Source organism: Pyxicephalus adspersus, chromosome 7 (assembly GCF_032062135.1).
Source record: "Pyxicephalus adspersus chromosome 7, UCB_Pads_2.0, whole genome shotgun sequence".
NCBI lineage: Eukaryota > Metazoa > Chordata > Amphibia > Anura > Pyxicephalidae > Pyxicephalus > Pyxicephalus adspersus.
In genome coordinates this window covers 66,013,341-66,025,416 of record NC_092864.1, presented here as the reverse complement: position 1 = coordinate 66,025,416, position 12,076 = coordinate 66,013,341, and the positions used below count along the sequence as shown (strand labels likewise).

Here is a 12,076-nt window from a genome sequence, read left to right as displayed (position 1 = left end):
TCTCCGGGAAAAAGAAGCCGGCCGGCTTCTTCTCCCTCCGTAGCGTGTACGTCGGCGTGTACGATGACGTCGGCGCGTGTGCGGGAAATTCAAATTGAAAGTCATTCAAACACATTTTGTATTGGATTGAATACAAACTCCTATATCCAATCCAATACAAAATAATTCAAAATAAATACAAAGTATGTAATTGGTAAATTCAAACTCTCATTTTGTATTGGATTGGTAACAGAAGTTTGTATTCAATCCAATACAAAATGAGAGTTTGAATTTTGTTCTCATTTTGTATTGGATTGAATACAAAGTCCTGTATCCAATCCAATACAAAATAATAGAAAATATATTTATGTGGTTTTGTCTATAGGTATGTGACGTTGGACACTAGGGAGGTGTTTTAGAAAAATATATTACTATACAGTATACCGAATTATCGCATTTTCAGTATTTTTCATTTATTTATGTATTCTTGTTTAAGCTGATTTTTGTGTCTTTTATTTAATTTTATTAAAAGTAATTTTTTTTTTTTTACATGATTGTGTGTTTCAAACATTTTTTATATTCATGATATCTACTAGAACCCTGTTCGAACATATTTCTGTAAGTTACAGGTCTACAATTTAAAAAAAAAATTTCATGAAAAACAGTGTAACACTTTTGGAACAGAAATCTAGACATCAGTGTAACGCCCAGGTGGTTAAAATTAATATTATTAATATTAATAATAATAATATTAAACAGGATTTATATAGCACCAACATATTACGCAGCGCTGTACATTAAATAGGGGTTGCAAATGACAAATGAAAACAGAGTGACACTGAAGGAGAGGACCCTGCCCTGAAGAGCTTACAATCTAGTAGATGGGGCACAATTTGTTCTGCTAACACCATTAATTGGGAATTGATCCTTCCGCTTACATCAATGATAGGGCACTATTACTCCCAATGATGGGGAACTATTCCTCCCAATGATCCAATGACAGCGCACCATTCCTCCCAGTGACCCAAGGACGGCACCGATCCTCCCAATGACAGGGCACTATTCCTCCCAATGACAGGGCACTATTCCCCTCAACCACAGTGCACTATTCCTCCCAATGACCCGACGACAGGGCACTATTCCTCCCATTGACCCAATGACAGGACCCTATTCCTCCCAATGACAGGACACTATTCCTCCCAATGACAGGACACTATTACTCCCAATGACAGGGCACTATTACTCCCAATGACAGGGCACTATTACTCCCAATGACAGGGCACTATTACTCCCACTTAAGCAATGACAGGATGTTTTTCCTACCAATTCCATACATGAAAGAAAAGGCATAATTTGTCCCACCAACACCAATAATGGGGGCATTATTCTTCCTCCCACTACCACTGACACTAGGATCTTTATTACTTTCACTGACCCCTGGTCATTTTCTATTTCGATTGGCCACAGTATGCACCCCGTTCTAGATCAAATAATAGGGCATTTTACTCATAAATGCCAAATACATATGAAAAGAAAGCCGACTCATCATCTTGATATAAAACATCCATGCAGCTCTACGTCACGTGGCTACCTTCCTCTCACTGTGCAGCAGACAGGTCTGCTCTAAGGTCGGTGTCCTAAGGAAATAAACTACCCCTGAAAAATAACTGCCAGGGGTCATAAACCAATAGGTGTGTACAATGACATCATCGTTGGGAAAGTTTCATGGCCTAACAATGAAATTTTAGGGGTGTTAGCCCCCCCTGTTCCCCACTTGCACCTATAATTTTGTTCACCTGTACCCCCCCCCCCATTCCAGAGAAAATGGGGTTCAGGAGCTAAAAGCCTCCAGTGTAACAGGGTAGTTTTTTTTATGGGCAGAGTTTTTCATGTTCTGGCAATGGTCTAATGATGAAATTTTAGGGGGGGTTAGCCACAGGTGTCCCCCACTTGCACCTCTAAAATTGTTCATCTATATCCCCCGTTCCAGAGAAATTGGGGTTAAAAGTGGCGAAGTGGACAATGTAGTGTAGTATAATATTTCTAGTTTTGTGACAAATCGGTATAAATTTGGGGTTTGCACCTCCTTGCTATGTAAGTGGCCCCAGGGGTCCCAAATTTGTATGTTTAATTATGGGCTTCCAGACACCTTGATGTTCAATTTTCACTATTTTTTATAATTATGACCCACATATTTTGAAAGTTATTAAGGGTGAGGAGAAATTTGAACTTTAGGGTACTGCTAGCTATGGGGGTCCCCTGTATACCCTGAAAATGTCAGGTCGGTAGGACATACTGTTCAGGAGATATGGAGGTTTGTACTGGGAGAGATGTAAGGCTGCAACTGTGAAACTTTCTTAACTATGACGTCATTGTACACGCCCCTTGGTATACGCCCCCTGACAGTTAGTTTTAATACCGGTAGATAGTTTTTTGCTTAGGACGCCGGATATTTTAAGCTCCTCCCCTCATTCTGATATCAAGTCAGTAATTGGAGCAGAATGCTTCCAGCAAAGCGGAAGTTGAGATGAAGTATTGGTGATGGAATCATTTCCGGAGCTCCGCGGCTCACATATCCGGAAAGATGGTTCCTATGCTCTGACCGTACTGTAGTCATGTACAGCCGCATGGTATTGTAGCGGTCACCGCTCTCTGCTGTGTGTGAACATGTCTGGGGTAGTAGTGCTGGAGAAGGAGGATTGCAGGGGCTGGACTGACAAGCAGAAGGAGGAATTCTATACCAAGGTGAGGTATCTATATCTCTCTATATATATTTCTAGTGCTGCACTGCCTATGTGTTCATTGTAGGACATTAAACTTACTCTGCATTGTTTGTCTTATATAAGGTACAGCGCTCTGTAATATGTTGGTGCTATATAAATCTCGTTTATTAACCTCCCTAGCAGTACATTTCTCTCCGGATTTATATGTCTAAAAGCGGTACATTGTTTATCATGAAATTTTATTTTACAGTATAATATAATAGTATGACTATAAAAAAGTTTGAAACACAAAATCATGTAAAAATAATAAATTAAATATTATACTCATACTATTATATTTTACTGTAAAATAAATTTTCATGAAATACAATGTACTGCTTTTACACATATATATCCAGTGTATTGCATTTGTTATTTTGTATTGAATGCAAGACAAATGGATTTTAATGTCCGCCACGCCGTGCATGGACGTCACCGGGAACTCCTCAGTGTTTCATCATGTGCAGAGGAAGCTGGCTGGGGGAAGGAAGACTACGGGGGATCGCGACGGAGTACACCGGCGGATCAGGTAAGACTCTATTTACTGTTCTTTTCCATAGGTTTACCTACCCTGAGTGTGACATGGGGTTACCGCTTTCAGCATCTTTTTTTTTTTTTTTTTGGGGGGGTTACCGCTCAGAGGGTTAATATTATTACAGAATCTGCTGCCAAATATCAACCCCCCAGCTCTTCCCATCATTGCGTCTTTTACTTAAAGCATACAAAATCAAAATGTTTACTTTACATAGAAGGATAGACAACACTTTTATTTAAGGTAAAAAGTTTAGAAGCAAAAGTTATGTTTTTTTCAATGAATTGGTCCCTTATAGTTTCTTTTTTTTTGGCTAACGCCTTACTACTTTTATTGGTCGTTTGTATTAACTTTTTGTTTTTCCTGTTTTTTCTGTATCAGTTTAGAGAGCAGAAGGTTGTAGTTGATGAACTGTCAAACCTAAAGAAAGATCGGGTAAGCTTTAATTATTTTATTGTTGTTGACCTTCTGACATAAAATTTGACAGAGGGGCCGAGCCACCACTGAACGTGACGCCATGATGGCATAATCCCGCCCACTCTCCCATCGCGGATCTGAGCCTGCAATGGGGGAGTGGGCGGGTTGTGTGCTGGGACACAGCCTGCCCACCTCCACCATACAAATGGCGGGGTCTTTCTCCTGACCCTTCTCGCAGACCACGCAAAGGGCCAGAAAAACAACCTTATTGGGCCGTATACAGCCTGCACGCCGTAGTTTGCCCGTGCCTGTTATAGAGGCATGTGGTGCAGTGTTTAAAGTCAAATACATCTTGAGTACTGCAGTGATTATTATTGTATACTTAATACACGGCAAACTATATACTACCAGTGCATCATTTACATTGCCTTTTATGACTAGTTAAAATCCATGTGCTGGTGATATTGTATGCTTTATATTCATAAAATGATCCGGCTTTGGTTACTCCACCAGATCGTCAGCTCCTACTACATGCTGATGCACTCAACCTGATGAATGATACTTGACATGGCGGTCAATGCCTTTGTTTTAGTCAGTGACATGCCTGCTGCTGGTAATGCATTTATGAGAAGAGTCTTGTTTAGTTCTGGAAGATACATTCTATTTTGGACTTTAAAAAGTAAAAGTTATGCTTAAGAGCAGACAAAACCTTACTAATATTGATCTATCTTATCCTGGAGTATCTAGAGCTGCCTTTGCTTAACCTTTTTTAACATGGAGGAACCCTTCAAATAACTGTCATGTCCCAGGGAACCCCTACTAATATTTGTTATATGTCCAGTTTATGGTACATTGGCCTGATAGTCAATAGGATGGGTGCCTCTTACAATGGAAAGATTGACAAATTTTTAGATAGCCAAATATATCATTGGTGTCAGTGGTAATGGACCTGAGAGGCATAAATTGCTCAAGAAACTGTTAGCATCCTCTGCACGATCCCTTTGGTTCCATGGGACCCTGGTTGAGAATTCCAGATCTAGAATGAACTTAGAACGTAATTATTTTATTGCAAGACAGTGGATGTTGTCCCTCTACTGCAGCAAACCCTAATATCCAATACTGTGATTGGCATCATCACCAAGTAAAATATATTAGTCTTTTGTTTTTTTTACAGACGTCTTAAGATATCGTTAGGTACAGGTGCATGAGCAAACACATTTACTTTTTATATTTTGCCTAACATACACTTGACATTTTTTTCGATATGTGTTTTTGTTTTTCAGAAGGTGTACAGACAGCAGCCCAACAGCAATATTTTCTTTCTTGTGGACAAGACTAAAACACTTAGTGAATGTAAAAGTGAGTTTTGTGTTTAGATCAATCCCTTTCTTTTGTTTTTTTTGGAATTATGTTAGAAGCTGGATAGATAAAAGGACTTACAGAGTGAACAGATCATGTGCAATGGTTAAATCCATTGTCCGCCACTAAAAAGTGAGAGACGTCCTCCTCTCATATAACATATTTCTGATCTCGGTTTGTCTGTTTGGGTACTTTTTCTTTTGGCAAAAATAGTTATAGGTTGGCCAGTAGTTAGTGCAGAACTGCTTATCTATTGTTTAATTGGTCCTCAGACTTTTTAAATCTCCGCGCAGCACCATTTATTTTGATGTGATAGATCGCTATGAGGATTTTTTTTCGAAGGAGCACTAGAGCTAAAGTATAATGTGGCAAAATCCTTTGTCTAATCTGTAAAAATGCATTTAAGCCCTGCTAAGCCAGCACAATCCATTCCCTTCCTGCTTGGTTTATTGTTACTCCCCTCCTTCATATTCTAAAATTACTTCTTTAGGAAAAGTGCTTTGTTATTGTTGGTGCTGAAAAATCTTCAGTCCCTGCTTTCATTCTATATACACGTTAGATGATTCTCGTCCTATATGAGCCATCGGGTTTGTGTCTGGAGAGAATCTGACATTTGCACAGATGGCGTCCGATGTCCTGGCAGATCCATAAACGACAGAACATAAACCACCGCAAAGGAAGTGAAAGTAGGAGAGCGCAGCAGGGTGCCACTCGCTCGTTCCCCCACTCTCCCTCCATAGAACAGAACGGTGCTGTATGTACAGCACTCGTTCATTCATCTGTTAGTTGATTGTCGCTGGACATGATCGTGAAAGATGACAGCGTGTACATAGACTAAGTTCAGGTAAATCTCCTGTGATATATACATTTGGTGTTTGCAATCCTTAAAGCAGAACTAAACTAAAAATAAAAAATTACACTTACCTTTAATTCCGCAAATCCCTCAATGGCGCTGGTCCTTCCGCACAATCCAGTCCCACGTTGTCCTGGAATTCCTTTTTGTCCCAGCGCCGCCATTTTCTCTATTCTCTTTGGTCTTCTTTCTACGTCACACGATCTCATACTGCTCAAGCCTGAAATCGGGTGGCGTAGACACTAAGGGGGGAAAAAAAGAGAGGGAATGCGTGAGATTGGCATCTCTTTCCCCTTGGTGGAAAAATGCTGAAAGAGCAGCCAGAGCTTCCCAGGGTGGGTGATGTAGGTATCCTGGGAGGCTCTAATCTTCCATTAAGTCTTGATTGCCGCACCACGGGTGTTGCACGTAAGATAAAAAAAATGTTGTTGTTTTTTATTTTAATTTTTTTTTTTTTTTTAGAAGGGTTGTCTACCCATCTATGTAAAGTAAAAATGTTTAGGTCAGCTTTAATCTTTTTGTCATATTTTACTTTTTTACTTTCATTTATGCTTTAAGTTAAGTACACATATTTATGGAGTTTTAGGTAGTAAAGCCTAACTTTACAAATCTTTACAAAACTTCAATATTTTTATTTTTTTTTAACAGAAACGCTGGATGATCTGAAACACACATATCAGATTCTTGAGAACTCTGAGAAGGTACAAGACCAATAGGACCACCTTGTTCCTGGCAGGATGTGTGGAATATGTTGTACTGTCAGTTTATGTGCTCATGTGGACAAACCCCTTTATAATGACAACAAGAATCTAAGTCGAAGAGGCCCCAACAGCAGCCAGCAGCTACTTAGAAGTGATTCCACCCACAATTACCATTGTTTTTTCTCTGGCCATGTACTTCATCTAAGAGGAGATCTGACTCCACAGCCTTTACAGGATGAAAATGGCAATGTTTTTCTTTGGAATGGGGAAGTGTTTGGTGGAATTGAAGTTTCATCTATTGCTAATGATACTTATACAATGTTTCAGCATTTAACTTCTTGTGATAATGAGCATGACCTTTTGTCAATCTTTTCCAAGGTTCAAGGACCTTGGGCTTTTATTTTTTATCAAAAAAAAAATCACAGCCTCTGGTTTGGAAGGGATTTTTTTGGTCGGCGAAGTCTCTTGTGGAAATTTAGTGATAATCTGGAAGAAATCTTGAGCCTGACTTCTGTGGCGGAATCCCTGACTGATATAGTTCATTGGCAAGAAGTTCCAGCATCTGGGATTTTCAGGTGCGACCTTCATACTTGTGCACTAATAAAATCTATATCACTGACCTGGTACCCATGGATGTCTGCATCAGGATCACAGCTGACTGGAGAAACAAGACTTGATGAGGAGCAAAAATGGATTTTAAACACCCTCCCAAAATGTGTAACTCAGCTAAACATCGGAGATGATAGACTCCTTGTGCCCGTTTCTCCATTAAATGAAAAAGTTCCTGAAACTTTATCTGAGAAGAGTTGCAAAACATCTAGTAAGAAAGTAGGTTTAGAAGAACTTAAATTACTGATTTCTGAAGAACACCGTAAAAACATTCAGTCATTTGTAAATGTTTTAAGTGAAGCTGTGCAGAAACGAGTTCTGAATCTCCCACGTTTACATGCGTCTTTGTCTCCAGCACTTGAACGCAAAGCAAATGTTGCTATACTTTTTTCTGGTGGAATTGACTCTATGATTTTGGCCGCACTTGCAGATCGCCATGTTCCACCTGAAGAACCTATTGACCTTTTAAATGTAGCTTTTATGATGAGGGCCCCAAATCAGCAGAAGGCATCCTTGAAAAAAAGCAGCCGAAAGAAGAATCCCAATTCTGCATTTACAGAAAGCCACGCTAATTCCGATACTTTACCAACAGATCCCTTTAATGTGCCTGATCGAATAACAGGGAGGTCTGGTTTGGAGGAACTTAAAGCTTTAAATCCAACAAGAATATGGAATTTTGTAGAAATAAATGTCAATCTGGAGGAACTTAAGCAAATGAGACAACAGTACATATCCCAGTTGGTCTATCCATTAAACACGGTGCTTGATGATAGCATTGGTTGTGCTGTTTGGTTTGCTTCTAGAGGAAAAGGTATGCTACAAAGTGATGGAGAAATGAAACCCTACACCAGCACTTCTAAGGTAATTATCTTCTGCAGTCTTTAAAGACTTAGGTTACATACACAGGTCAGATGGTTCTTTCCGATAATCGCCTTAGGGCTGGTATCGAATGAGAATCTGGCGTTTGTACGACGCTCGTCTTCCAGAAAGTAAAGGGGAGATAGCACAGTAGAGTGCTGCTCCGTCGTTCTCCCCCTTACCCTCTCCATAGAGCACAATGATGCTATACATACAGTGCTTGTTCATGAATCGTGCAATCTTTTGTTTATTACAATTATTTGTACAAATATTGGACGTGTGTACCCAGCCTTGGTCTTGCAATGACCTTTCATCCTTGCAGTGTATGTAATAACATAGATGATCCCCCCCATCAAAAGTGGAGTTACAGAGTTACTTTAATCATTAATGTAGTTTTTGCTTTTTTTGGACAACAGAACCTATGCAAGTAAAACAGACCTGTCAAAACCTTGAGCATGCAGTGCAAAAATACAGAAGCTGTGGGAAAGGTCAAGAATTATACAAAATGTCACATGACTGGAGCTCAAGTGCTAATTATGTTATAGTAAATTCTATGCATCGATCAAGTAGTAGGAAAACTCAAAAGGAACCTTGACCTATTTCTAATAATGGTTACCGTTATTAGTAACATAAGAAAGAAAAGATGGCTTTTTGTGGCAACAAAATTGGTTTGCTTAATGTAGATTTATAGCATTCTAAGCTATACAGAGCTCAACTGAGCTAAACATCAGAGCATATAGAAAGATAGCATGGTGTACAATATCAAGTTATGGGTATATTATCATCTCAGAAGGTATCCAATACAAAGTGTTGTGTCTTTTCCTACTGACGCGCTTTGCTGTATGGCTCCCCCAGGGGAGAGTAGAGACTGGATTGAGGGTCCTGTAAAAATCCTAGCTGTGTCAATGTTGAACCCAGATATTTTTTTTAAGCCAGGTGGGAAGAAATTGTAGATGGGGTGGCAGCCCCTGTATTGTGACCCAACTCTTCAGTAACCACCCAAAAACAGCCGGGTGACTACTGGAAAGTGCCGGGTGGTGCGCCCAGCTAAAAGGGGCTGGGGAGAACACTGTGTGTATATTGGAATATGGGATTATTGGAATATGAGATTAAATATGCATGGTTGGATAAAGCAGAAGCTGGAAAGGAAAAAGAAAAAAAAGGGAAGTAAAGGTTTTGCAGTCTGATGGGTAGTCCTGGTAGGTGAGTACTTGAGCTGATATTAGGAGTAATGAACCAGGAGGTTGGATCATACAGGCAGTCATTGTACACCATGCTATCTTTCTATGTGCATATGATGTTTAAATACTGTGTAACAATAATGTTAAGCTCGATTGAGCTCTGTATAGCTTAGAGTGCTATAAATCTACAATAAGTAAACCAATTTTGTTGCCAGAAAACGCCATCTTTTTTTTCTTTACATGCCTTCAGTCTGAACTGTTTAGATCTGTGACAGGTTTGTCCTAAAACAATAAGTTAATAACTTGGCATGTTACTTAGTTTGTTTTTATCTACACTATAGGTTGTGCTGACTGGTATTGGTGCAGATGAACAGCTTGGGGGTTACTCTCGTCATAGAGTCAGATTTAATACATTGGGTTACAAGGGACTTCTTGAAGAACTTAGTATGGAGTTGGGACGCATCTCCTCTAGAAACCTTGGACGAGATGACAGAGTTATTGGAGACCATGGCAAAGAAGCAAGGTAAGCCAAAGTATTTGTTTTTTTTTGTTAACAGAATTTTTTCTCTTCATTAAATGTTCCTCTTTCTTTCATCCACTGTTACGCTAAAACTTTTTTTTTTAGTTTTTGGCACATTTAAGTGTAAATGGTTATAAAATTTGGTCTTTTTTATTCTCCATTGACAAAGTTTTTTTATTTTTATTTTTTTTTGTCAAAACAAACACTTTTTGTCTATAGTAAACCATATAAACATATTGAACAATAAAGTCTTGTTTGTCCCCAAAACAACAACAAAAATTATATCTATTACTTTGTTATATTAAAATAAAATAATCAATTCAGATGTTAATGAGATGCTGGACATTTGACGCAATTATACGCAAATTATACTGATGTGAAATGAGGCCAAACTCTTTAGTTGCAAATTTTAATTGGTTCTTTATCAAATTGGTGCAATTTGCATGAAATTTACATAAAAGTAAAATGTTCTGCATCTCATTGACAAATCAACATATAAACCCACAGTTGAAATGTAAAAACTAGACTGTATATAAAAATAGTGTGCATCATAGATCTAATGTTTCTACATATGGTGGGCCCTGGCTTTGGATTTTTAACTGCTATGGTTTGCATGACATAAATATGAAATGGGAAGGCTTATCTTAGGGTGGTATTTTTTTATCTATTTAACTACTGATACATTATTTAAACTTTTTATGCCTTTTAATGCAGGGTTGTAAATCATTGCAGTTTGGTTCTAGCTCGTTAGTTTGCTAATGGTAGTCAGTCATTAGAAAACTTTGTCCATTCTTTTACCAATATTATACAGCTAACTATTAAAGTTCAGTTATTTAACTTGTGTTTCTGATTCATAACATTTTTTGGTGGTTGTTTTTTATATTATAATATATATATTTTAATTGGTTCTTTATCAAATTGGTGCAATTTGCATGAAATTTACATAAAAGTAAAATGTTCTGCATCTCATTGACAAATCAACATATAAACTCACAGTTGAAATGTAAAAACTAGACTGTATATAAAAAGTGCATCATAAATCTAATGTTTCTACGTATGGTGGGCCCTGGCTTTGGATTTTTAACTGCTATTGTTTGCATGACATAAATATGAAATGGGAAGGCTTTTTTTTATCTTAGGGTGGTATTTTTTTATCTATTTAACTACTGATACATTATTTAAACTTTTTATGCCTTTTAATGTAGGGTTGTAAATCATTGCAGTTTGGTTCTAGCTCGTTAGTTTGCTAATGGTAGTCAGTCATTAGAAAACTTTGTCCATTCTTTTACCAATAATATACAGCTAACTATTAAAGTTCAGTTATTTAACTTGTGTTTCTGATTCATAACATTTTTTGGTGGTTGTTTTATATATTATAATATATATGTATATATATAATTTTTTTTTTTTTTTTAATTTTTAGGTTTCCATTTCTGGATGAAAATGTGGTCTCCTTTTTGAACTCCCTGCCAATCTCGGACAAAGTAGACTTAACCTTGCCTAGAGGACTTGGTGAAAAGTTGCTTTTGCGCATGACGGCTGTGAGTTTAGGGCTTGGTAATTCCTCAGTCCTGCCAAAAAGAGCAATGCAGTTTGGTTCCAGGATTGCAAAAATGGAAAACTGTAACGAAAAAGCTTCAGACAAATGCAACAGACTCCAGCTTGATATCAATGATTAAAAAGTTTTATTCTATGCAAAGTTGCATTCAGAAACTATATTTTACAAGTATAAAGCATTTAAAAATACTGATATTAAAATCACTTAACATTATAAAAATAATTATATGAAATTTTTCATTACATTTGGTTCATTGTAGGAGAAAACATTTCAATACGATTACATTTTCTATCTTGTGTTCTCATTTCCTTCACTTTAACGGAGCCTCATTGAAGATAGTTGGGTATGTTTATTTTGTTCTTAAAGTATTCGTTGCACTTTATATAGGATTCCAAGTTTCCAACATCAAAGCGGCCAGATATTGGGTGGCAGTATACTGGTTTTCTGAAAAATGGTAAAAAAAGATATCTTTAAATGCATGCGTTTAGTAACTACATTCTATTACCCCTGGCCCACATTTCCTAGCAAGTCTCCCCCAAGCCAGGCATGGCAAAAACATCACAATAGTCAGTCCTGTAGTGTAGTGATGTCCTTGCCATTCCTGGCTTAGGGGAGACTCCCTAGTAATGAAATTGGTGACATGCTGGTAATCTGGTATGAGAAATTTGAAACTGGGCAAGTATGGAGCTTGTAGGTCAAATTTACTATAACCATAGTGCTTTTAAAGTATATCAAGGGGAAAAAAAA

The 12,076-nt window shown here is 37.9% G+C and overlaps 2 protein-coding genes across 4 annotated transcripts in view; one reads left to right on the top strand and one right to left on the bottom strand.

Moving 5' to 3' along the window:
* The first annotated feature begins 2,537 nt into the window (after window positions 1-2,537).
* On the top strand, window positions 2,538-11,551 carry ASNSD1 (asparagine synthetase domain containing 1). The gene is made up of 6 exons (XM_072418816.1): window positions 2,538-2,724; window positions 3,655-3,708; window positions 4,974-5,049; window positions 6,551-8,073; window positions 9,593-9,774; window positions 11,195-11,551. Exons 4-6 carry the CDS (start codon window positions 6,640-6,642, stop codon window positions 11,448-11,450), a joined length of 1,872 nt encoding a protein of 623 aa, XP_072274917.1. The 5' UTR covers window positions 2,538-2,724; window positions 3,655-3,708; window positions 4,974-5,049; window positions 6,551-6,639; the 3' UTR covers window positions 11,451-11,551.
* LOC140335843 (glucose-1-phosphate thymidylyltransferase-like) overlaps window positions 11,434-12,076 on the bottom strand; it is a 13,271-nt gene continuing 12,628 nt past the window's right edge. For all 3 annotated transcript variants that reach the window (XM_072418822.1, XM_072418824.1, XM_072418825.1), the window contains exon 9: window positions 11,434-11,773. In XM_072418822.1, coding sequence (XP_072274923.1) covers window positions 11,656-11,773 — 118 coding nt within the window. In that variant the 3' untranslated portion in view covers window positions 11,434-11,655. The remainder of the gene's footprint in view (window positions 11,774-12,076) is intronic.